General features: G+C 44.2%; 1 protein-coding gene across 2 annotated transcripts in view; it reads right to left on the bottom strand.

The window, feature by feature from the left end:
* BRINP1 (BMP/retinoic acid inducible neural specific 1) overlaps positions 1-26,549 on the bottom strand; it is a 167,966-nt gene that overhangs the window by 18,553 nt on the left and 122,864 nt on the right. For both annotated transcript variants that reach the window (XM_074330929.2, XM_074330928.2), the window contains 2 exons: positions 11,727-11,963; positions 6,921-7,143 (listed from right to left, as the gene is read on the bottom strand). In XM_074330929.2, the coding sequence (XP_074187030.1) occupies positions 6,921-7,143; positions 11,727-11,963 (460 nt within the window). The remainder of the gene's footprint in view (positions 1-6,920; positions 7,144-11,726; positions 11,964-26,549) is intronic.

Below are 26,549 nucleotides of genomic sequence, written 5' to 3'. Positions count from 1 at the left end.
CTATTAGACTACTTATTAAAATGGGCTAATTAGCATCATCTGAAAGCAATGCTGCTCCAAGATACAATTACTGACCTTCTGCCAATATTTTGGAGTTGAACACTCTCATTCTCTCTTAGTGGTATTTCTCCCAGTGTTGAGAAGGACCTCAGAGAAACTAAGCCCAGTTGTTTCCAAATTGTTTTAAGGAAAAAAAGAAAGGAAGGAAGGAAGGAAGGAAGGAAGGAAGGAAGGAAGGAAGGAAGGAAGGAAGGAAGGAAGGAAGGAAGGAAGGAAGGAAGGAGGAGGGAAGGAAGGAAAGAAGGAAGGAAGGAAGGAAGGAAGGAAGGAAGGAAGGAAGGAAGAAGGAAGGAGGGAAGGAAGGAAAAGAAAGTCACCTTATTTTCCCAAACGCGTTTAAATTCAGAATTCCATAAAGAAAACGGATAAAAGGTGACACAAAAGGTGAGGTGCAATCGTTCAGTACTTAACCTGCACCCCACCCTTGCAAAGTGCGTTTATTGCATCAGCGTTCTCTGGAGTAGGTGCCAGGCCTCCTGGATTTAGTCCGGCTCACACAGGGCAGGGCCACGACTTTCTCAGGACCCCTGATTCCAACCAGTGTCCTTTTCACATGCCCTGAGGCTAGATAATGACATCCTGAGGACAAAAGCCCTGTTGCTTGTGTTTTCAAATGCCTTCCAGTGTCTGGCACAGGGCTGGGGGACCAGGTGGTTAGCAAACATTTATGGAATTGCACAAAAGTCAGCTAATTCAGCATCGCTCACGGTGATTTTGTGTTCTCTCCCTTTCTCCCTGCCTTCCTGCCTTCTTTTTTGCTCTCTCTCCCCCATTTCCTTTCTCCCTCCCTCCCTCCTTTGCAAGGACAGGTGATTTCCACCACAATGCAGTGTTTCCTCAGGCTTCCCCTTGGATCATCCTGCCTCAGGGCCAGGCAGAACAGCACCCGAGGTTACAGGAAAGGACTGCCTGGGTTTGAATCCTGCCTCTTATTTGCTGTATAATCTTCAGCAAGTCACTTCACATCTCTGTTCCTGAATTTCTCCATTCATAAAAATGGGAAGAGTTAGTCCTACCTGCTTAAATGAGGGGAAAGTGGGTAGAACAATACTGGCATGACAAATGCCTTAGAAGTGTTAACTATTAAACGTTGTCTTGGACCTAAACTCGGCCCCATTCATTCTCTGCCCGATGAATCTGGCTTCACATTCATCCTGCTTGCAGAGCCTCCTTGCAGAGAGCACGCGGAGTTTACGAAGTGCATCTGGACCCCATCTAAGGTGAGCCAGAGACCCTCTGAGGCAGGAGGAAGAAATTATTATGCCAGCTCTACAGATGACACAACCATAGCTCACAAAGTCTCAGGCCGCGTGATAGTAGTGACCATACTCAAAGCCCGCTTCCCAATCTTTCCCCCTTTTTAACTGTGTAACATAAGGATGTCCTGAGAGGGAAACAACCCACAGAAACCTTCCTTGTGGGTCCCCCGTCTTTCCCCAACCTACCCAACCACAGTGCATTGGTCTGACACTGGGGCCAGGTCCTGCACAGGCTAAAAGAAATCCACCGCAGTATTCCTGGGACCCCAAAAAACCTTCTATACAATGGGCACCCAATAAACATTTGGTTGGGTGTTGGATCCCCTGGCAGGTGTGGTTTAGAAAGAGTCTTGCGCCCTCATCCTAACGAGTGTTGAACCTGAGGGTGGGATGAGTCTTACTGATCTGGGGGCTTCCAGAGCTTAACACGGGGTAAGCTTTCAGGACATGCTGGCTGCACTGACCTTCACTGAACCTGACCTCGTCTCTCTAACCGCAGATGTGTCTGATGTGTCTGCCTGGGTTTCTGCCTGGGCTCTGGAGCTGACTCAGGGCTCCACGACCGGGCCATTTCCTGCATCTCAGCATACCATAGGAGACACTATAAAACTGGAATCCTGGTCCGCCAACGCCCCCATGACCTTGATGAGCTAAACCTGCCTTTGGCATCACTACACACTCAAAGCAGGGGCCCCGTCCAAGCACGGCCACCTCTCCACGCTGCTGCACACGGCTTCAAGCCTGCCCAGGGCTCCTGACCACCGAGCCCAGCAAGGAGTCAGCAAGACAACACCAGTCCTGCCACTTCCCTGCCCTGTGACCTTGGACAAGTGACTGACATCTCTGCCTCCTCAGTTTCCTCATGGATAAAACAAGTCCAAGAGCATCAACGTCACACAGATAGTGTGAGGATTAGAAGAAAAAACTGTATGTCACCTTCCTCAGTACTCACGCTCACTGAGCATTAAGGTGGGCTCAATAATTGACAGGCAACATATCAGTGCCTGGTAAAAATCACAATAAGAAACGTAGCTAACATGGAGGGCGTGTTTTCCATGTGCCAGGCACCGCTCGAAGCATTTCATGTGGGTTACAGCATTGAATTTCCAAAACAGCCTTAGGACGTCGGCCCTACTATTGGCCCCTTTTTATACATGAAAACATTGAGGCTCAAAGATGGTAGTCAATTCCCCAGCGTTACAATGTAAGCAGGTGGCAATGCGAGGATTTGAACCCAGGCCGCCCGATTAGAATCTTTCTAGTTAGCCAGCTCCATTGCCTGTTATAAATACCTGCTCAGTAATTGATTATTATTGTTTTGTGATTGTTATTATTATTATTGTGAAGCTTCTTTGCCCGCATATAGCATAGTCACCTGCAGCTCTAATTATACTCAATTTATCCTGCAATATATAATCTCCAAAGACTCCCTCTGCCCTCGGGAACCCACACCTGTCAGTATTCACACCCTCGAATGTGGGGCTGGGCTTTCGGCCAATAGAACGTGACAGACGCGATGCTCTTGGACTTCCAAAGCTAATTTGTAAGAAGGCTTACAGTGTCCTTTTAGTCTCAGGATGCTGCCGTGCTGCAAGAAGCCCAGGCCACACGGAAAGGGCCCCTGTAGGCACTCTGATTGCCAACCAGCTGAGCTCCCAGATGACTTCAGCACCAACTTGAGAGACCCCCCCCACCCCCAGCTGTGTCCAGTCAACCTACAGAACCATGAAAGATGATCCTACACTGTGCTTTTGAGGCACTGACGTCTTGGGGTGAACTGTTTAGCATCAGTTGATAACCAGAACACCCCTTGTGCCTTCCAGCCCAATATAAAGTTTCCAATATGCCTCAAAACAAAGGTCTAATGATCTGTATTTGACGTCTCCCTAAATTTTATAGGTAAACATGTCTTGGACGTACTAACAAAATAATGAATATCTGTTGATTCTGGGTACATTACTTAACTCTCTGTGCCTCAGTTCCCTTATCTGTAAATAAGAATAGTAAGACAGCAAGAATACCTCGTTCATAAGGTTGCAGTATGGAAGAAGTTAGTTAGTTCATATAAGATGCTTAGAACAGTACCTGACATTTAGAATACATATACCAAGTGACAACTCTCCCTCCCTCACCTTAGTATCTCTTCTACTTTCTTTTAACGAAGTCAGGCACTTTCCTAAGCTTTTTAAATTTTAAAATCTTAATTCCCGCACTTAACCCAAAGCCAGTGTTATCATGCCCCCTTGCAAATGAGGTGCTGGGACTTCTAGAAAGCCTCCTGACTGGTAAATGATGGAACCAGGATTCGGACCCGGTCTGTGTGCAGCTAGAGCTCTTTCCCTCTCCCCCCCAGCCTCCACAATGCCACCTCTCTGTGACACAAGTAAAAGTCCCTGTGACACATGCAGCAGTGACAGCATCTGCTTGGTGGACTCATCTCCCACGGAGTCTGGCATGCCAACAAATCGCAGCCTAGAAAGCAGTTCATTTACATATTCCAGCTTGCTCAGCTCAGGTGGCTCGAGATCCCCAGTGTTAGCACCTCTGTCTGACACTAGTCCTGGGCAGGGAGGTGTCCTCCCTGCAGGTGTGAGAAACGCTCATTAAAGCCTTCGATTCAGATGTCAGGAAGAAGCCCACAGCCAGCAAGAAGGTACAGCCTCAGAGAAACCAGCCCAGAGCGGACCTTCTGTTCCCCACACCACCACTACCCAGCAGTCAACACTCCTTAACTGAACATAATTGAGTGGCGTGCCAAGGTGGGATTGCAGACGTCCTCTCCAGGTGAGTGGAGGAGGAACAGCATGATTAGGGCAAGTTTTCTCATCTCAGGATGAGAGATGGCAACACGGCAAGTTCTTCCTTTGAAGGTCCTGGTGGTTGCAGGACACCTCTAGTGTCTACACCTGACGGCTTGCACAGGAAGAGCAGCTTGTTCATGTATGTGAACACCTGTGCTCAGAGAAGTGAAGTGACATGCTCAAGGTCACACAGCTTGCTAATTAATGGTAGGGCACCATCACCCTCCTTCCTCCCTTCCAATGCCTGTCTAGCTCCTCTCCTTCTGGAACCCCCCTGAGGTGTCCCTAGACCCGAAACAGCCGTGGTGCTCTGCTCTATGCCAAGACATTCTTCTCACCTTTAATAAACGTGTCTTCCCAGTGTCTTTAGGCCTTTGGACCCACTTCATTCTCTGATGTGACAACCAGCAAAATTGAAGAGACAAGTATCTGTTTAAAGCCATGTGATGGTTACTCTTTTCCACTAACTTGAATTCAGCGTGGTCAGGCCTGGGGATGCAGCTTCCTCACCTACAGGTCTGATCAAAGGCCCCCTTTTACAGAACTTTTGCTGAATTATTTATACCCCCAAATTCCTATGTTCAACTCCTCACCCTGAGGACCTCAGAATCTGACTCTATTTGGAGATCAGGTCTTTAAAGATGGAGTTAATTTAAAATGAGGTCACTGAGGTGAGCCCTAACAAAATAGGACTCGTGTCCTTATAAAAAGAGGACATCAGGACACAGACACACACAGAGTGACAGACCATGTGAAGACGCAGGGAGAACATGTCTACCCACAGGCCACAGAGACGCCTCAGAAGAAACCAACCCGGGTGACACCCCCATCTCGGACTTCCAGCCTTCAGAACTGTGAGAAAATGAATTGCTGTTGTTTAAACCACTCAATCGGTGGTACTTTGACTATGGCAGCCCTAGCAAGCTAATATCCGTATGGGGCGTTTTCCCTGGTTGCCAACAGAACCCCTCACTCTTTCACAGCACTGTTTACTGTGTTTGCCTCCAGTTCTCTCAGGGCGACAGGTCACATAACAGATGCTGGATGGGTCTAGATGGAATCTACTTCAGACACTCACTCAGGGAGGCAGCTTGGGCATCTGTTGCTGATGATAAGAAGCGGTTTTGTGACTGGACCCCTTTCTCTCAGTCCCTGGTTCTGCGGCATTGCAACAAGTAAGCCACTGCCAGAAGGAATTCTACGTGATTCATAAAAAATAATGATCACATACTTGGTGCAAAGCAATGGGCTCAGAGTTGGAGGGAATGGGGAAAACAGGGATGAGCACAGACAAGTGTAGAAGAAAGAGGTTTCATAATGGGCAAAAGGAGGAAAAATATGCTGATGGAGGCAGGAGTTTTAGATTAATGGGAACTTAAAATAAGGAGCCTTTGGCTGGTGCAACCAGGGAAGACTTCATGAAGGAGGCAGTACTTGATTTGGGTCTAGAAAAATGAAAGAAAAACAGGTGCTTGGATGGGGTTGGTTGGATGGAGGGAGACTGCTTAGATTAGTCCAGTGATTTTTAAATTGTGAGTGTCCATGGAGCATGGTGATTAAGAACACAGCATGTAGATTCATCGAGTCAGGGGACATCTCGTCTATTTCTCTTACAGCAGCAACACTTACTTTGCTGGGGGGACCGCATTATGCAATAGCACCACCACCCTTGTTACAATAATCAAAACTGTCTTCAGATATTTCTAAATGTGCCTTGGGGACAAAATCACCTCCAGTTAAGAACCACTGATTACACTGTAGTTTTGGACCAACCACTTGACTTCTCTGAGCTTCAGTTTTCTGGTCTGTTCAATGGAGTAGCAATCATATATATTAATATGTGGCTGATATAGAATCTATTGAGTGAATGTGACTTAGCCTCAATCTTTTAAAGAGTAGATAGATCTCTTTCCAAATAATACTGGATGTGGAATGCCCAAACATGAAACGGATGGAAGCCCTGCTGCTTTGGCAGACACAGGGTGGAGAGCCCCCAAACCTGCATGCTTGCTCTCCTGTGATGCCATCCGGAATATCCTGGGTCCACCACTACAGAAAACCCCAGGGGCAATGCACAGAGGCCCTGGGAGGTGGAGTCTGAAAGATCTGGGTTTGAAGCCTAGCTTCTTCCCTGGGGGTCCCTGAGAGAGCAGACCAACCCTAAGAGCTGTGAAGCCACAGCTGTCTGTGTTTTTCACCCCATGTTCCCTACTATTCATCAGACTATATGAAGAGCAGGGCTGGGACTAGCATGAGGCCAAGGAGACACCCAGGCCTGAAAGGAGGCACTGGCTTCAGGTGAGGACCCTGCAGTCACATGACCCAGAGCGGGAGTGCCCCTCACACTTTCCATGGGAGGTGCCTTGTTTGCGTCACTCTACTCCTGGCCCTGATCAAAGGTCCTCAGTAAATAGCTGACTGCTAAATTAGTTAACCCGGTTTCTTCACCATTAAGATGGGATGCTAACATTTGCTTTTCCAATTAATTTCATAATTAAATAGATAACACATTGTAAGCAACAAGCATCATGTCCCATAACAGTCAGGACTAGTATTAGTTCCCTTCTTCATCAGATAGATCAGACAGAACACAGAGGCCGAAAGCTCAGGGTATATTCAGGAAACAATGAGCAATCCAGTGTGGCCAGGGCCAGTAGAGGAGAAACCTGAGACAATCCAGAAAAACGATGGGTCCTGCACCTCGCAATGCATCACTTGCATTGCACTGCCCTCGGAAACAACTGAATGCACGCTAGCACAGGTCCGAGCCTGCAGAGGCGGTTGGGGTGCCAGCACTGACCTCTCTCTAGGCAGCTGGTGGTTGGGATTATGGCGGCAGCGGACACTGAGGCCGAAGAGCTTGCGGGCAGTGCGTTGAATCTTCTGCCTCTGGGCCTCCATGGCGCTCTGCAGGAGCTTGTAGCGGTTCTGCAGGTCCCAGTCGTTGCCCCAGTGCTGATGGATGCTCCCAATGGTCAGGAAGTGGTTGCTGGGCAGGCGCTTCATAAACGATTTGAACTCATCTAGCAAGAAACAAAGGTCGGGAGAGGAGGCATGAGCAGGACAGCCGCCACCTGAGGCTGCCCACCCACCAGTACAGCAGGCCAGCAAACAGAACTAAGTTGTGTGTGGCCCAGGGAACACGGCACTGCCTGCTCTGCTGCAAGCAGGCAGTGCAAAGGCCACTGCACTTCCAGCGTGCGGCCGCAGGAGGGAATGCACATCCTGCATCCGTGTTGCAGACAGGGCATTCCGAGCTTCTGTCATCTGACTGCAACCTGATAACGATGTTCACATATCACTTGTGCTTTTACTTACTCAGGATCAGTTAAACCACATTTTTATCCAATTCTACGTAGAAAACCATGATCCTATGCCTTCAGTAAAATGGGAGCTATCAAAATAAAGCGGTTAAAATAAGGATGATGCAAACATTGTTAATTAATTCTAGCCAGATACTGTCACCCGCTAAACGACCAAACCCCTGTCCCTGCTCTTACTTTGAAATGCAGGAAAGTAGCAAGTGGTAGAGGCGTTAAAGACACATTAGCACCGACTGAAACATTCTCTTTGATGGAATCTGCAGGTTTGATAGAGATCCAGGTGGGTCAGCCGCTCCACTATGTGATCCAGTCTTAGGAGACGTTGTAAGCGTGTACCATTGTACGGCATGTCCCATCTTGGGAAATGCCAGTTTAAGAGATGGGGACACACTTGTGGGTCAGCTGGGGGAAGGTTTCTGCCTCACTTTGTGATGCTGAGTTTCGGAATATCAGCTAGCTCTCTAGATCTACATATACGGAAACTGAAGTCCAAGGTGGGAAAATGACTTTCTGAAGGTAGAACAGCCCATGAGTGACAAGAGGAAGGACTAAAACCTGAGTTGCTGTTTTCTGATTTAATATTTACTCCCCACCCCAGCCATGCCCCCCTTCAACTAATGGGAAACTTAAAGAATTAAGGGGTTGATCATTTTGCAGGTGAAAAGGCGAAGTGATTACTGTGTTTCCCCAAAAATAAGACCTAGCTGGACAATCAGCTCTAATGCGTCTAAATTAATATAAGACGTGGTCTTATATTAATTAATATAAGCAAAAATTATCTTCAGATGATCGGGTCTATGATATGATATGATATGATATGATATGATATGATATGATATGATATGACATAATACTGGGTCTTATATTCATTTTTGCTCCAAAAGACGCATTAGAGCTGATTGTCCCACCAGGTCTTATTTTCGGGGAAACAGGGTAGATTATATACATAATGAAAAAAAATATATAGTAACAATACATATACAGAGGGTGCCAAAAATATATGTATTCACATTTTAAGAAAGGAAATAAAAATCTATTAAAATTACGCTGATGGTAACCATTTTGAGCATCTCTTGTAACTGCAGAAGTCAAACATGACTTGTATTCATCTTTTGTTACCGGTACATGTTGAGTATTACAATTTTAATTTTTTCTTTCTTAAAATGTGTATACATATTTTTGTCACACTCTGTATATGTATCTTGAGACTAGTATTTTCACTTCACGTTATAAAACTTACAAGGAAATTTCAAGTACATTAGGCATTCATTTTATTTTGAAAAATGCTTACCTAGCTCTCGATAAGCACCAGGCTCGGTCTTAAACACCTAACACATATAAGTAATTTTATAGCAAACCTATAAGGTGGGTACTTGTACGCCCCTTTTTGTAGAAACTAGGACACAGAGAAGTTAATTAACTTGCCAAGGTCACACAGCGTGATGATAGAATTAGAACTCTAGACTGGCTCCGAAAGTTATGCTCTTACTTAGCATATCGTGCTTATTCTCAACACATAACAAGGATCAGTGTACGGGGAAAAGAACAAAAGGTGCTGGAAACATACATCGAGGGGAATGATCTCTAACTCCTAGAGAACCCCAGACACCTCATTATAGACAGACATGCATGCGTTGAAATCGCATCTCACCCACCCAACAGCTGTGTGACCATTATTCTCTCAACACTTCAGGTTTCCCATCTGTCAAGCAGGTATAATAGCATCTAATGCAAATGTTGAGAGGGTGACATAGGATTGCATCTGCCTACATAGCTCCCGATGTATAGAACGTGGTCGATGGAAGGTAAGATGCAGAGGATAACACAGGACTGCATGATTGATTTATTCAGTGAGCGGGCTGGAGGCGGGGCACTGGCCCTAATGACCGCTGCTTTGGCCAGCCCGGCCCTTCTTACACGGAAGATCTGCAGCTTATCTTGTAAAGCTCTGTTGACCTCGAAGGAGATAATAGTCCTTTCAATGAACTGGAATTTGGGTCAGATAAGAAAACACCATTTAAAAGTTAAAATGATTTCATTTTCTTGACTAAAAGTAGAAGGGTTCCCTCCCAATAAAGGAGACAACCCCCATTCCTGGGTGTAAACTAAGTCCTATCTGACCACCAACACTCTGGCACCATCAAGGAATCAACACCGGCTTTTATCTTTGGCTGGTCATTAATCCACCCAAATTACCTGGTGCTAAGATATTAGGTTATGAGCTGAAAATGAAAAGGAGGAAAGTACACATGCACAAGCCACGCAGACACGTATGAGTGGATGGATTTGCCTTAATGGGTGAAAACATTTCAAACGGATAAAGCGTATATGAGCTCTTACGAGGAGAAAGCGGGACACAAGTAATTCCCATGACCTATTCAGCCTACTTTGCAGCATCTCCACTTTCTGTGTTTCCTCACCCACCCGCCCACTCAAAGTGGTTTCTCTTCCTTGGAAATAAGGATTAGATGCTAAAGACCCCTACCGCTTGTGCATACAGCCTACATTCTCTGCTTTAAAACAACTGGTACCATCCCCTTGCAAAAACATTTTTTCAAAAATAAATTTTTTTTGAGGCCAAATAATCGTCACAATACATTTCCATCATGACCCTCTCTCTTTTATGTGTTCCCAGGATTTTAAAGGGACTAACGGGTGCAGGTTCGTAAGGCATCCACAGCTCCACTGAAGCTGAAGCATCGTGTGTGCCCAGGGCTGGTTGGGAACCAAGAGTTCGTGGAAACCAGCAGTTTTCCAACACAGCTGAATAGAGCTCAGCTTTTATCTGTGGTACACAGTGGCTCCAAGGTATGATTTTGTTTGATCAAAGGGTTTCTTGGCTAAAGATTTAAATAAATTCAAATATTAAACACATAAACATGTCTTCTCATTTACCAGATGAGGGAATTGAGGATGGGGGGGGGGGCGGGTAAAGTAGAATTAATAAGTTACAAATGCTGCTATGAGCACTGGGTTTGGGATCCGGGATCCCATTACAGACACTGTCGTGTACTAAGTATGTAACCCTGGGGAAGACACTGGGTCTTGGCACCCTCCCTCCTCTACAATATAGGAATATCATTACTTACTTTAATGCGGCTGGTGTAATAGATTTAGGGAACATAAAGCTGTTTTAAAAGCAGCGATGTTCTATAAATATGTCCATTCATTTAACAGATACCTGAGGACATATTATAAGCCAAGTATCTACTTGGCATCTCTTCTTTGAAGTCTCAAAGATTTCCAAGCTTTTCGTGTCCAGAAATGAGTACACAGTCTTCTTTCCAAACCTTCCAGGGTGTTCTAGCTCAGTGGATGGCACCAACATCCATCAAACTGTCTAACAGACATACCTAAAAGAAGTTCGTGGCTCTCACTGCAATACCCTTCTCTTCTTCAGTCCTGCTAATTCATCCTTCTAAATACCGCTGCAGCTGTCCCATTTCTACTGCCTGTGCCATGGCCCTCACCCACATCCGTCATCTCTCTCCTAGGACATTGGGATGGCCTGTTGGTTGGCCTGCACTCACCGTCCGATCTCTCCACCACAGTCAGGAACTCTGACTTCCGCTGTCCCTCAGGGGGAACTCTCCTGACTCTCCCGACCACATTAACCCTGCCATGACATGATTTGCTCACAGTGGCTTCTCATTCTTTACCCACGTATGATTAAAATGTCACAGTCCCTAGCATGGTTATATGATGAATGCCTGGCTTTCCCATGAACGAGAAGCTGCCTGAGGGCGGAGTTCCAACTTCACACCTCACCCTCCGGTAGCTGGTTTTCCTCCCCTGACACTCATTTTTCTTAACCAGGAAAAGCAGGAATAGCTAAGTCACCTGAAAAGGGACTTCCAGCGTTGACAGCTTGTGAAGTCTTTGGATATCCCTATTAATATCTACATACATATGTACGTGTACGTATTTACACATGGACGTGCACTTTTTATTTAGAGAGCTGGATGGACACACAGACTCAGGAGCCAATACAAGCACCTTTGACTGTCCCTTCTCTGGAGGCTTCCTACGTGCTATTTCTCTGTCTTCTGGGTACCACAGAGACAATGCATCATTGGACCACAAACTTGACTATGTTATCCACGATCCCATTCAGTGGCGATTTATTGAGTGCCAACACATGGCAGCCCCTAGTCCTGGCTCAGAACCCTCCAAAGTGAAACAGTAGGGAGGTCGGTGAATATTCCCTCACCGCAGTCACACAGTTGCCTTTCTCAGACGTGGCTCAGGGCCATTCGTGCAGCAGTACTAAGTGAGGCACGTACCTGAATTCTCCAGGTCCTTGTAAGCTTCGGCCCAAGACTTGGCCATGTTGGCCAGCGTGAACTCCATGATCTGGATGTCGGTGAAGGGGCAGTTGCACTGGGGGAACTCCTCCGCACACTGGCAGCGGCACTGGCTGTTCTGGCACACGTACTCCCCTTCACCGTTACACATGATGTAGCTCAAGGCCGACTGGACAAACTTCTCTTGCAGATACTGAGGGAAGATTATCTGAAGACCTGGTTGAGAAGAGCCAGAAGGGGAAACAGAAAGGTTAAAAAAGGTGTTTCATTAACAATTTAAAAAGGTGATGCGTGGGATTCTGAAGCGGCGAGCTTCTTCCCGATGTATTATACCAAAATAGTTCCGGGCCTGCCTAGATCCAGGCAGGGCATTATCCGCAAGGCCTCCAGTGGTGCTGCTTCTCCTTAAACATCTCAGGTCATGACCTTGGCCATCTCTGAAATGCATCTCTATTCTGTTGCATTAGGACTGAGGCTAGAAGAAGATCTGAAATCCACCTTTTCCATCTGGGGAGAAAACTCTTATTCAAAGCATGAGATTATTGGTTTGCCTTATTTCCTTCATTTCTTTCCTTTTCCTTTCTTCAAATGATTATGAAGCATTAAGGCGTGAGCTAGACACTAGGTCTATAGAGATAAACACACACACACACACACACACACACACAACAGACATGATTCTAGCCCTTGGGGAGTTTACACTGTAGTCAGCAAGGATAGACATAAACACACATCATAATAACACAGCTTTATAGATCTGAAGCAGAGACAGCCACACCGGGCAACGGGGCAGCAGAAAACGGCAAATAACACTGCTTGGAGAGCAGGCAAGCCTTTGTGCAGGAGACGGTACTTGGGCTGGTTGAAAGGTGAATAAGAGAGCATCATGTAAAAAGAACAGCAAGTACACTCTGAAGAGAGGAACAGCAAGAACAAAGATACAGCGTGCCTGGGAGTTGCCGGTCAATGAAATGAATTTCGATGGGTGGGGGTGCAGTGCTGTAGGAGAATAGGTTTTAGAGAAGAGCAGATGCCAGTGTCTGCTAAAAAATTTGGATTTCATTCTGTGGATCATGGGGGTACTTGGGTACATTTCAAGGGGAAGAATGATATATGAAGAGTGCTCTAATTTAATAAGATCATGGTATCATAAAAAAAAATACCAGTGGAGAATGACATCAGAGAGAATTAATTTTCTCTTTTTTGCTCTAAAAATAAAGAAGCCAGACCCACGGAGGGAATGTGACGAGCCGGTGGTTATAGAAGGAGCACTCTGACCACAGCTCATGATCTTTTCTCTATACTTGACTAAGCAAAGCCTTAATCCTGAGAGCACTGATGGGGACGGATTTATCTGGGCGTGAGCACTACCGCTGTACCCTTGAAATGTCAGCAGAGCAAGCTATTGCCGATGGTGCCCAGATAGGATAATTCTGGGCTAAATTAATTCATTAACACACTTTTACCTGGGACATTTCTCTCCACCTCATTTGGAGCTGCTAACAGTTTTAGCCACCAATGCATATGGACATAATGGTTTTACTACTCACTGTGTAAAAGAGAGCTGGGTTATTTGGATTAATTATTTTTTTTTATCATTCATGCTTCAGGGACACCCCCTAATGCTACTCATCAGAGAACTGCTGAATAAGCTCAGCATTTCTCTCTCTCTCTACTTCACAGTTGCTTCCAGATTTTTATCTTTCCTCTCTCACCTTCAAATTATTTTCTTAAAAAAAATGAAGCGCCATCATTTCAACCTGTTTTCATACGGCAGCTAAGACGAAAGGCTATGTTAGAGGGGGCATTGTGGGAAAGAAGATTGTGCCTGCAGCGTGCCTTACGGTAAGAAACCATGATAAGGTAGTTAAAAGCGGGGCATCGCTGGAGTCAGGCTCTTCTTCTCACTACCTAAGTCACCGCAAGCAAGTTATTCAACCTCTCGACGGCTCCACTTTCTCTTCTATAAAATGGAAACACTTTCACTACCCACATCAGAAGGTCGTTAAGAGGACTAAGTGAAAGAATTCCTGCAGATTGTCTAGACGAGTTCCTGGCATGGCGCAAGCAAACAATAAATGGCAGTTATGCCTGGTTTTAATGATAAAGATGATGGTGATGAGGTTACTCTTTTGATTACAGTTTTCTAAAGTTTCAACAGAACCTTCAGAATAAGTGGACAATAGCTGTGGGTATTTAATCAAAAGAAGATAATACTCAGAAGGCAGTCTTTAGCTATTCGGAGAGATTTCATGAGAAATGGGGTTGAGAATCCTATGCCTGTTGAACGGGCAATGAAGGGAGGGCTATTCAGGAAGGTGGAGCCTATGTCACTATGCACGGAAGGTGCTCTAACAGATAGAGCTGAGTAGCTTGGGCAGTGGTCCACTGCAAGACTGAGTGAGTTCCACATCTGTGAGGAAGGGGTCCATGTGAGTTTGAGCGACTACTCAGAAGGATGTACTGTACGGGGCGGGGGGGGGGGGGCGGGTATGATACAAATACCAAAAGGTGGTGCAAAACAAGTCAAGCAATAAAGTCCCTTCTAAACCAAGTCTACAATTCTTTCAGAGTATGCATTATTGAGTCACTTTATCTGTATCACCATTTTCACTTCCAAAGCAAAATTTATTTTTAGCTACTGCTCCCAATCCCCTATAGGCATCTGAGTCTATGGATTGGGGTTAAGTTTCTGTTGCTTAAAGGAACTCTACAGACTACACTCTCAGTCCTGTTTTTCTAGCTTGCTCATCATTTTCTTTCTCCCTTTTGTAGGGGATAAAATATTCTATTCTTGGTCCCAGCCCAAAAGGAATTTGGGGAGAGCATTTTTAGAAAATTGCGTCAAATCATTTCTCTGTTTGGCAAGGATACAAAAGGCAATATTACCTACCCCATTTAATGCAACCGAAAACAGATGAAGTTTGGGGTTGGGGGGTTTCTGGAAGCAGCTGAAACACAAAACTAGCTGCTCTTTAAAAATGGAAACTCAGAACATGTGAGCTGTCTCTGAGGCAGAATCTCCTGGGCAAATTTGAAAGAGAATAATGAAGACATAGCAATTAAAAAGCACTTTTCTGCAAAATGTCATTACTGTTTAAAGTTACATAACCATTTCTACAGCAGCGGAGGTTCACAGAGCAGTCACCACCAGAGCCATCTCCTGATGACCTGTGTCCAACAAAGAGGCCATTGCTGACCTCCGCGATGGGTGCCTGAATCCTGCCCACTTCAATGGGAGTCGTAAATAATTTGGAGGGGGATTTGGCTTGTAGATCCACTGTTTGAAAGATATACAGCTGCCGGTTGGGGTGGAATATTGTGTCGCCATAGTTCCCAAAGACAGACAGACACACACACACACACACACACACACACACACACACGGAAAGGAAACACTGAGAAAATCAGAGAGAGAAAGAGAAAGGCCACCATTATGGCCAAGCATATAAATTTTGCGTCACAAAAATCCAGGAAGGCACTAGTTGAGAGTTTCTTTGGAACACCAATGCACCCACGCTGAACATATGGAATATTTTCCCTTCAATCTCATTATACTTTGGGGGGGAAAAAGAAACAAAAAAACCTGATACTTTAAAATGAAATGTTTCAGTGTTCCACAGAGTGAGTGGGTAATGTAGCTGTGGGAACACCCACGTCGTCTTTATTCTCTTTTCCTGATTTGTGCCCCATCTTCCTTAGTCCTTCTTCCCACATCACCTTCAACACATACATCTGACAATATTTTTTTTGTATTTTATGTACAGACTGAGATATTATTTCTCCTTCTCTCTGGCACAAGGTAGAATAGCTCTACTTTTTTGCCTCCCTCTTTCCTCTTCTAATATTCTTTTCTTTGTTCAGAACACACCAGGCATCCTGCCTTTTCTTCCATCCCTCCGTGTGCCAGTCATATCATTCCTACAGCCTTTGCACTTGCCCTTCCTGTGCCTAGAATATTCTTTTCCCGGATCTCTGCATGGCTTCTTGGTCCTATAATCCTGACCTTCCCAGACCACACTAATTAAAGTGCTTCTTCTACTTTCTTTATAGGACTCGTTACTTACTGAAAGTATCTTACTAATTTGTTTTCATGTTTATTTTCCCATCTCCCCCATTAGAGAGTGGGCTTTAGCGGGGGCAGGGCCTTGTCTGTCCACTGCAGACCCCCAGAGTGTAAATAAAGGCCAAGCCCAGCACCGGCTCTGGGCTCTCATTTGTGGAATGCAAAAACTATCCTCCTTTTTATCCCAATGAAAGAAAGAGTTGCCCCATTACATTTGGAAGATGTTAGAATTGAGAAGTTAGGTGATCTGCCCAAAGCTCCATAATGAAAGGGACAGACTCAGGACTCAAATACCAGGAAGTCTGACTGAGTTCTGAAATACACGATGGTCCTTCCACCTCTCTAGTGGGCAAGTGTGGAAACCGAGACAAAATCCTGGCTGAGTGTTCCTGCACAGAGTGGCCTCTGGGAATGTCGTAGCCTCTCGGAAACTCAGTTTCCTTGCCTGTGAAGTTAAAATCCCAATAACCACTTTCCAGAGCTGTTGTGAGAAGTCAGTGAGGGGAAAACAGGCATAAACAGTACTTAAACAAGAACTTGGCTGTCACAGGCGGAATGTTTGCATCTCCCTAAAATTCCTATGTTGAAACCCTGAGCCCAATGTGAGGGTATTAGGAGGTGGGGCCTTTGGGGGGTGATGATGGTTAGATTAGGTCATGAAGGTGGGGTCTCCACGATAGGATTAGTGCCTTCATAAGAAGAGGAAGAGAGAGTTAAGCACCCCCTTCCCCCTCTCCCCCTCCTCCTCTCTCCACCTTTCCCTCCATGAGCACACACCAGGGAAAGACCACGTGAGCACACAGTGAGAAAGCAGTCTACAAGCCAGGAGCACGCCTTTACCAGACACGGAATCTGTTGGCTCTTTGATCTAAGACTTCCCAACCTCCAGAGCTGTAACAAATAAATATCTCTTGTTTCAACCACCCAGTCTACAGCATTTTGTTACAGCAGCCCAAACAGACTAAGACATTGGCATAATTAAGTGTTCAATAAATGTTAAGTTCCTCCATTTACATCATATCAGAACATAATCCATCACCTGGATCCAACTTGAGCCCTTCTTGGAAAAATGTTCCTTCAGTAGCTCCATTTGGGCCAGTAGGAAAGATGCCAGGAGTGCATTTTCTTTTTAATAGTAGTTATTATAGGTCTTCATTATTTACCACTCTATTGTTTGTACTTTAATGAATTTTCCTCCCTCCCTTTTTCCCTCCCTTTATCCTTTTCATCTTCCCTCTTTCCTTTTCTCCTTCTCTCTTCCCTTCTTTCCACACTATTGCTTAAGTCCTACTATGTGCCAGGCACTCTGCAATGGATACCAAGGTGAATACGGCAGGCAAGCCCCTGCCATTGCAGACCTCACAGTGGTGGAAGGAGACAGACGTGTGAACAACGCCCTGATGGAGTGAGACCAGTGCTCTACCAGAAGCACAAGGTTGCTCCAGGAACACAGAGCAAGCACACGTGACCCAGAATGGAGTGATCAAAGAGGCTCCTAGAAGAGGAGGCATTTAGGCTGAGACATAATGGAGGAACAGGAATTAGGGGGTGAGAGAGCCACAGGAAGAGCAGTCCGGAAGACGAAACCACCATGGACAAAGGTCTCAGGCAGGAGGACTCCTTCCAACTAAGAACCAACTTAGCAATCACCTTCCTTTCTGATTAAGGTGCATCTGTTTTTGTTTGTTTGCTTCCAGGTTCCCTCGAGAAGAGAAGAAAGAGTTCTGGTGCCTAAGAGAAGATCAAAACGCTAAAGGGAAGAATGACACAGCCCGAGATCTGCCAGCTCAATAGAGGAATAGCATTACATACAATAACAAAAATCAAGGATTCATGCCCATTACAGGCAGGAAGTATACCTGAGACTCAAAAAAAAAAAAAAGGAAAAGAGTGGCTGGTTAGCTCAGTTGGTTAGAGCATGGTGCTAATATAGAGCGTGGTGCTAATAACACCAAGGTTACCATTTCGATCCCCATATGGGCCACTGTGAGCTGTGCCCTCCTTAAAAAAGAAAAGAGAGAGGGTAAGAGGGATCAAATATATGGTGATGGAAGGAGAACTGACTCTGGGTGGTGAACACACAATGGGATTTATAGATGATGTAATACAGAATTCTACACCTAAAATCTATGTAATTTTAGTAACAATTGTTACCCCAATAAATTAAAAAGAAAGAAAAAAAGGGTTGAGTTTCAACCATTAGGGGGCGCTAAAGTAACAGAACAACTTTCAGGGAGACCCTATACTGCATCCCCGGAGATCTTACACTGTCAATATTATTACAGCCTAAAGCAAGCACCGGGTTTAGGTGACTATGCTCAGTGAGGCTGGGGGACATTTAATGTCCGGAAAAGAAGACCCAATCCACCAAAGCTAATGGTGCCCCGCAGATCGAAGATTGTAGTCCAACAGTACCTCTGACTAGGATCCTGTTCTTTTGCTGAAAGGAACTCTAGCCTCCTCCTTCTTCCTTCAACAAAGGGAACTGTTGGAGGAGATTCTTCCTACCTTATAAGGACACAGAGGGGCTACTTGGAGATCCTAAACTAAAGCCCAGAATCCATGGCAAGAGACAAAGGACTTCACTGACAATTAAAACATAAAAAGTAGCATCATGTCTGGTACATAGTAGCAGACTATGTTTAATAAATATAGTTAATAAACATTGCATTTAATAAATATATTTCAAATATCTAATGAGTCCGATCTATTACGAAGATGAAAGAACGTTAAGTCTGGAGACAATAGTTATGGAACACTCGGTGGTGTGTGGGAGAGACGGGTAGTCTTGAAACATGGATACATCTTAATAGGTGAAGGGCGGCCACTGTGCTCCATGCAGAGGGCAGACCTTGAACAAAGATTAGTGTGTGAACACCTTAAGCAGTCCAAGCCTGGCTCCAGGCAAGGACCATATCTCTATCTTTCTGTGCGTTTTTCCTCAGCTTTATTTTATTCTAAATCCTAATTACTTAACAGAGACTATTTTTGATAGATTTGCTCTTTTCTGACCTATTTCATTAGATAGTAAATGCACGCTCTCATAGAGTGCTAAGAGGAAGAGAGGAAAAAAGCAGGTTAGTTTCTATTTTGGTTGAGTATAAATATTTTCCTCTCCTGTTCTTGTGTCAGGATGTGGCCGCCTGCAGACATCTCTAAGCACGATAGGAGTCCCAGCTGTTGTCTTGTACCTGCTAAGTTCTGCTTGTCAGATTCTGTCTATTTCTGAAAAGCACGAGGAGGGGAGAACAACAACAAGGACTGAACCTTCTGCAAAAAGTCATTCTGATCCCCTTCCGTGTGAAAGCCCAGGGATTTCAGCCTGGCAGACAAAGGACTTCATGGCTTCAGCAGCCATTCTGAACTCCAGTGTAATGAAGGCAAGCAGGTCAATTACCCATCTGTTTGTGTTTCTATTGCTGTGAATTACAGTATCCATCGCTGACAGCTCATTGGAGTGGAATGAAAATAAGACGATAATTCACCGGGTGAAACTGTGCAGAAAGGGCAAAAAAGGCTATGATCTCATTCAGAAGTTCAGCCCTGTCTCCGTGATGGGTCATTTGTTCTCTAGGAAATAGAGGCAGCTACCTGGGGGAAAAGTGGGTGGGTTCTGGCTCCGCCTTCTGGAGAGAGTAACCTTTTCTGTGATCATATACCATCATCTATTCGGCAGGATCTGAAGGAGTAGGTAGACTTGGAACCCTTGCATGAAAGATGCAGGCCAGTGAAACTCAGCACAATACAATGACCATCTTTTTAACTACCAGAAGTTTTGAGGTGCGAAGAAACAGGTTGCTTTAGTAGGTAGAGGACTCCTTCTTCATCACTGGACGTGTACATGCAGAATTTGAAAGTTCACATAGTAAGAATGCTCTAAAGAACCAAAGGTCCAAATGGCATGTGGTAAGTTGGGTTTTCATTCACTCATATTCTGTCCCCCTCCGTGCAGAGTCCTTCCTTTGGAAAAAAAAAAAAATCACACACCCCTTCCTTCTGAACTCAGGTGGGTTCATATGATATGTTCTGGCCAATGAAATGGGGGTATAAGTGATGTGTGCAACTTCCAAAATGAAGCTATGAGAACCAACATATGGGTTTATCAGTTTCTCTTTTCCCATCACCACAAGAACAGCAGTGCTTATTATACAGGCCAGCAGAGGAACAGAATCACAATTGACTTGTGGCCCCCTCCCATCTGGAATCATCAATAAGAAAGGAGCATTTACTGTTGCCAAACACTGAGATTCAGGGGTTGCTTGTTAGCACAGCACAACCTAGCCTACACTGACAGGTAGAGGAGTGGGCCACCATGGTGCATGGGCCAACTTACCCCACCAGCTATTGCTGTGAGGTAATTGGATTGGAGCATGGCCACACAGATTTGTGTAACTATGGTCTATAACTGCCTTCATATTACAATGAAAGAGTTGAATACTTGCAATCGTGACTATGTGTGACCCACAAAGCCTAAAATATTTATCAACGGGCTTTTTTTCTGAAAGAGTTTGCCAGCCCTTATACTAATTGATCGTTACGATTCTTGATTTTCTGTGAGTCTGTTCTGTGCTGTTGTTCATTCATTTATTATGCAAAGATCAATTGGTGATCATTATGCGCCAGGAACTCTTCTAGGCTCTGGAGAAAAGACAGGGAATGAGAAACAAAATCCTTGCTTTCATGGAATTTATCTTTCATGAGGGAGATAGACAACAAATGAATAAATAAAAATAGAGGAAGCTGTAGACTGATGAAAGGGATTGGGGGCAGGGAAAATTCTAAATGATAATTTTAACTTTAAAAAAGAGAACATAGTCTAAACTATGACATCACCGAGGATAAAGAGGCCAATATACTTTTAAAATTAAATTTCATAAAATTTCAACATGAAGATACTCTCGAAGCTGTAAGAAGAGGTTGATTCAACTTAAACAAAAGCTTCTTCATAGAATGCATGATAAAAATCAGATTTCACACCTATAAGACTCTGAGTGGCCTGATCCCGAGATCAGCTGATGTCTCCGAATTCTTCCCTAACCTGTCCGTCTCTTGCTGTATCCTGTAACACCAGTCATGCCAAATTCTCTCTTGTTCAAATTTTGGCTCAGCTCTTACTAACCACAGGTCCTTGGGAAGTTAAGACTAAAAGGCTTAACTTCTCTGATTCTCAATTTCCTCGTTCAAGCTTTCATGGTAGGGCTGGCATAGAAATTAAATGAATTATTTTCTATCTTGACTGTGGTGGTACCTTGATTATATGACTGGATGTGTTTGTCTAATTGTTAGAGCCCGTTCGCCTCAAAAGGGTGAACTTGTCTGGATGTGAATTATACCTCAATGAATTGGAAAACAAAATCAATGATATAACACGTTATAACTGTCTTAGTACAAGACAGTTGTTCAGCTAATGTCATTTGCTGTCCTCACCCTGTTTTCTGTTGCTTTCCCTGGAGGCCTGTGGCAATCTCAGGCATTCCTTGTGTGGGAAACAAAAAGCACCTCGCACATATCTAAAATTCTAACAGGACACTGATCACATCGTATTATGTGTGTTTATGTGCACGTTCCTCCTGGTCTGTGAGCACCTTGAACAGAAAAGGCAAAGTCTCATTCGTCTCCCATTTCCCTGTCACTTAACACATTAATGGGCACCAGAAAATATGTTTGAGCGAAGGTGAACTTGGACAGAATATGCTTCAGAGAGGACGGGGGTTTTCTGCTCTGTGCTGGGCATGCCCCACCCCTCTAGAGCTGTCCCTCACGAGCAGGACCTGAATCGTATTTCCCTACATGACAGCTTGAAACCTGAAGCTATATTAACTTCAACTCAGTAGTGAAAGAGACAGGTGCTCAGAAACATCTGAGGGGGAAAAAAAAAATTACAGATCCATAGAACATCCTAAGAGATCAATGATACTAAAGGATTTGACCAGTAATTTCAGTGCACATTTCGTTTTAGATCCATAGCTACAAATTATGATTCTTGAGGACTACAGCAGTTTTTTAACTTTTCTTTTCTTTTAATTTCTTTGTATTCTTTCAATGATATCAAGCACAACACTAGATCATAGTAGACATGCAAAAATTAAACTGCTCAATTCAGCAACTATTTGGAAAGTCCTTTCACTTGTCACTTTATTAAGCCAGGTGCTATAGTAGATGCTAGAGATATGGAAAATGACAAGGACATGTTTTCTGACCTCAGTGTGCAAGGGGATAGGACTGAACCTAAATGGTACACATAGTCCAGCATTTGCCAAGTTGTAGGTCACAGAATCATACATCTGCAACTGTATCCAGGATCGAATACATTCAGTGAACTCTGTGTATTTAATCCACCTCTTGAGACTCATAACACACATTAGCACAGTTCAGGCACTGAGAAGGCTTGTAGTAAGTAAATAAGTGTGGTCTATGTCATTTAATCCAATGCTTCAGGATTATTGAGCTTTTGTTCAGTTACTGTGTGGTAATATATAACCTCAAAATCTCATGGGTTTATAACCACCCAGGTTTATTTCTTGCTCATGTTTCATGTTGCCTTGGCTTTGACTCTGCCCCAGAAGTCTTCATCTTGGATTTAGGCTGAAGGGATAGCCTTTTTCAGGCACATGCCATTCATACAACACAGGGAAAAGAGTCAAAGCAAAGGCAATGTCTCCTAAAGTGTCTGCTAAGACGAGGCATGCATTTCATCTTCTCACATTGCATTGGCCAAAGCAAATCACCAAGTGCCAAGTGCATTGCCCACTAGATGAGAAGCATATAGCTCCCCCAGGACTGTGCTGCCAGCCACACGTTAATGCACTGACAGTCCTCTCAGAGGAAGTGAACCATGTAATAATGTACTCTACCATGAAATAAACTCGTTTTTGCACCACACCTTTTAAAATTTAATTGTCATATCATTCAGCAATTCCACTCTTCAGGTATGGACCCAAAATAATCGTAGACAGGTCTTCAAACAAAAGTGTATACACAAATGTTCACAGCAGCAGTCAAAAGGTAGAGGCAACCTAAGGGTCCATCAACCTACAAATGGGTGAACAAATGTGGTACAACCATAAAATGAAATTCAGTCAGCTATAAGAAAATGACATGTTACAACATGGATGGACCTTGAAAGCACTTTGTTAAATTAAAGAAGCCAGACACACACACAAAAACACAGATTGTATTATTTCATTTATATGAAATATTCAGAATAGGCCAATCCATAGAGACAGAAAGAAGATCATTAGCTGCCAGGGAATGGATGGTGGGTGGAATGGGGAATGACTGCTTAATAGGTACAGAATTTCCATTTGGGGTGGTGAAAAAGGTCTGGAATTAGTGATGACACTGACACAACATTGTGAATGTACTTACTTCCACTGAACTGTACTTTTCAAAATGGTCAAAACATTAAACTTTATGTTATGGATATATTACCACAGTAAAAAAACTAAGATTCAAAACAAACTGACTGGACCGTTCAAGTAAATTTCAATCAGTGCATATGTATTGAGTACCTACTAACAGTTAAACCCTGAACTAAGGAGGAGCAAATAATGAACAAATAAAAAAAAGGATATGGGATCTGAATTACAATTTAGCAGCAAATACAAACAATTGTGCACATAAGACAAAGTAGAATGTATCCAGAATATAAAATAAAGGTACATCAAAGTGCTTTGTTTGCAGTGTCAAAGGAGAGCTTAATTCTGACGAAGATGAATTGTGAGAGAAAAAATAAGGATTGACTTAACAATCTTAAAAAATAAACAGGTACCATGTCTACCCAGCATCAGTGAATTAATTTCCATGAGTGATTTATTTTGGTCTTCACCACCTTGATGTCTGGATTCGGTACAATCAATGAGCTCAGCAAAGAACTGAATGAGACGTGGTTGTTACAGGAGACCATATTGCCACAGCGACCGTTTATCAGTCACGATTTCCATGCTGCATACTAGGCCAAAAGTTTACTGAAAAGTAAAACTCAATGTAACTGCATACCAAGAGGTAAGTGCTCTGATATCCCGTCTCTCAACATCAGCTTACACCCCATCAGAATTTCCACCTCTTTCTTTAAAAGTCTGAGTCTTGAGTCATCAAATGATTACAGATTCCCCCAGGTCAGAAGCCGTGCTTTTTATAGTCATGCACACCTGGAATGTTGCAAGGCCTCAGTAATCGCCTGCTAGAAAGGTATTTGATCTTTTCTGGTTCTGGATCCTTTGGGGAGTATGAGAATAGCTATGGAAATGGCACATCCACCCACCTACACAAATTGGCAAATTATTTTAGGAAAATCACAGACTTTCTAAAGTAACAGCAGAAACTATAAGCACACAGAAAGGGCTATATAACTACTTGCTCTAACAAAAATCAGGATTATGATCTATATGTTCCAGGTTGAGAAACGATGTGTAGTCCAGCTTAAGACCACTGGCACTGAGGGGACCTGGATTCAGATTCTTGCTCTGTCACCTACGACAGTTAACTTCAATTTTCAAATGTTGAAACTGTGTCTTTGTTGAGGGTTACATGAGATACTGATATAAAAAATGAGCTCTATATTAACACATGCGTATTAACCGGTAAATCATAGCTATGATTATTATTTTATATCAGCCTTCTTGGTTTATAGTTCAGGTGGTTCCTGAACAATGGTTCCAAGGCAGAGGTGTTTTGATTGCTGTTTTGCAGATTAGAGAAGCTCAGAGCCTTCATTAATTAACTCGTCCAAGGTCTTGCAACTGTCACATTTACTCTCTTGATCCTCCCTACTCTATTTGTTTTCTGACTGAGTCTTTCATGGACACACATGTTCAATCCACTTCCCAAGAGGAACCCCCCATTCTCCACTCACAATGCAGAGAACAATGTGCTCCCTGGCTTATAAAGGAAAACCAATATTTGGATGCCACCAGGTGGCTGGAAGTCAGCAATCCCATTTGGCAGGAAGAGGTTGCTCTTTTATCCAATAAGCCTCACGGACACAGCCATGGGAAGGCAGAAATATGGATCCCCACGGGTGCCTCATGGCCCCTGCTAATTGGACAAGAATGGCCTCAGTCAGAAGCCATTGCCTGGGACCCTTGGTATTTCCTAGGGAGGAGTCGTCCCCAGGCTGCTGACTAGAGCGGACGCTGGCCACAATCACTCACGTTCCTCCCTGGGACCACAAGGCCACAAGACGTGACGGGGGGTGTGAAAGAGGAGCGGGCTTTATGAAAAGGAGACCTGATCATGCCCTCTTCCTCTGCCACTGATGTCGGGCAGGGATGTATTAGCATTCTACCCACATCTAGAATGTGTTGTGCTGACTCAGAGCTCCCTTGGAGAAGCCAAGTAGCCTCGGAGCCCAGGCGACTAGGAAGCAAAAGCTGCGGGACCTTGGGAAAGAGAGTTTAACCTTTTGAGCCTCAGTTTCTTCATCTGTATAAGGGGGGTAATGAACCCTGTCTCTCAGTTGGTGGGAGAGACAAATTGGCTCGTGGACATAAGCACGATGTCTAAGAAGGAGCAGCAGCTTAAAAAGATGTTATTTTGAAACACTTTGACACTCTCCATGCCTCTCCTACTGCCTATGGCTAGCTGATTTTGAAAATAATCACCTTCGCTCCATGTATGATGCCTGGCTACTGAGGAAAAGGATTGTTGGTGCTACTTCTCTTCCCAGCCTCCTCCTCCCCCTCCTCCCGCCTTGTCCCCTCCCTGTTTTCCTCTCCCCCTCCTCCATCTTTTTCTCTTCCTTCCCTCCCTCTCTTCCCACTGCCTTTTCCCTTCCTCTTTCTCCCTTTTCCCCCCTCCTGCTGGTCTCCCTCCTTTTAGTGTCACATCATATACAAAATTCCATTCAGCAAATAGTAGATCTGGAGTTCCTGTGTTGAAAACGATGAAATACAAAATCCCTCCCTTAAAGAGAAGAAATAAAACTGAAACACAAATGAATATTTGCAAGAGGAGCAGAAAAATTATACCATAAAAGAGGTCTTTACAAGGGCTTCTCAGAAGAGGTAGAATTCAGAGGATTAAGGGGCACAGCCCCCGCCTGGAAGTTGTAACATCAAAATCTGTAGAAAAGGCACATGAACTTTTGAAGAACGCTATCCATGCTAGGGAGCACAGTGGCTGGCACACAGTAGGCCTTCAGGAAATGGTCGGTAGGTCGAACTGCATCCAGTATGATGTGGAATGAGAAGTGTAAGAGTTCAGAGAAAGCAGAGCTCACGATGTGCTGGGTGATTCACTCATTTCATTATTTATTCATTCATTCATAAATTCATTTAACAAATATCTCCTGAGCAGTTTATATACCAGGTTCTATATATTATGCTAGAGATTGAGAAGGGCCCTACAATCGAGGACTTTACACCTCAGCGGGGAGTCAGATTAGTAATAGAATGATGGTGTGTGTGTGTGTGTGTGTGTGTGTGTGTGTGTGTGTGTCTGTGACAAGTCCTAGGAAAGAAGGTGGGTAGGATGCCCAATGACTTGGGCAGAGGAGGAAGAAAAACTTTCCTGGGAGAAGTGGAAGTCCAGGAATTTAAGAGACATGTGCAAAGGTGCAAAGCACTACAAAATAAAAACTAAAAAGATGGCTACAGTGAAATGTAAGACTCCCATAGGCCTGGAGTAAACATATGGGTGTGTTGTGTTGGATGATGTAATAAGACAAAGATATGAAGTTAGACAGGGGTCTGATTATGTTGCCTGGTGCCAAGTTAAGAAATGTAAATTTTATACCA

This window comes from Rhinolophus sinicus, chromosome 16 (genome assembly GCF_057876585.1).
Source record: "Rhinolophus sinicus isolate RSI-liver-muscle chromosome 16, RSI-T2T, whole genome shotgun sequence".
NCBI lineage: Eukaryota > Metazoa > Chordata > Mammalia > Chiroptera > Rhinolophidae > Rhinolophus > Rhinolophus sinicus.
This window is presented reverse-complemented; position numbering and strand designations above follow the sequence as displayed.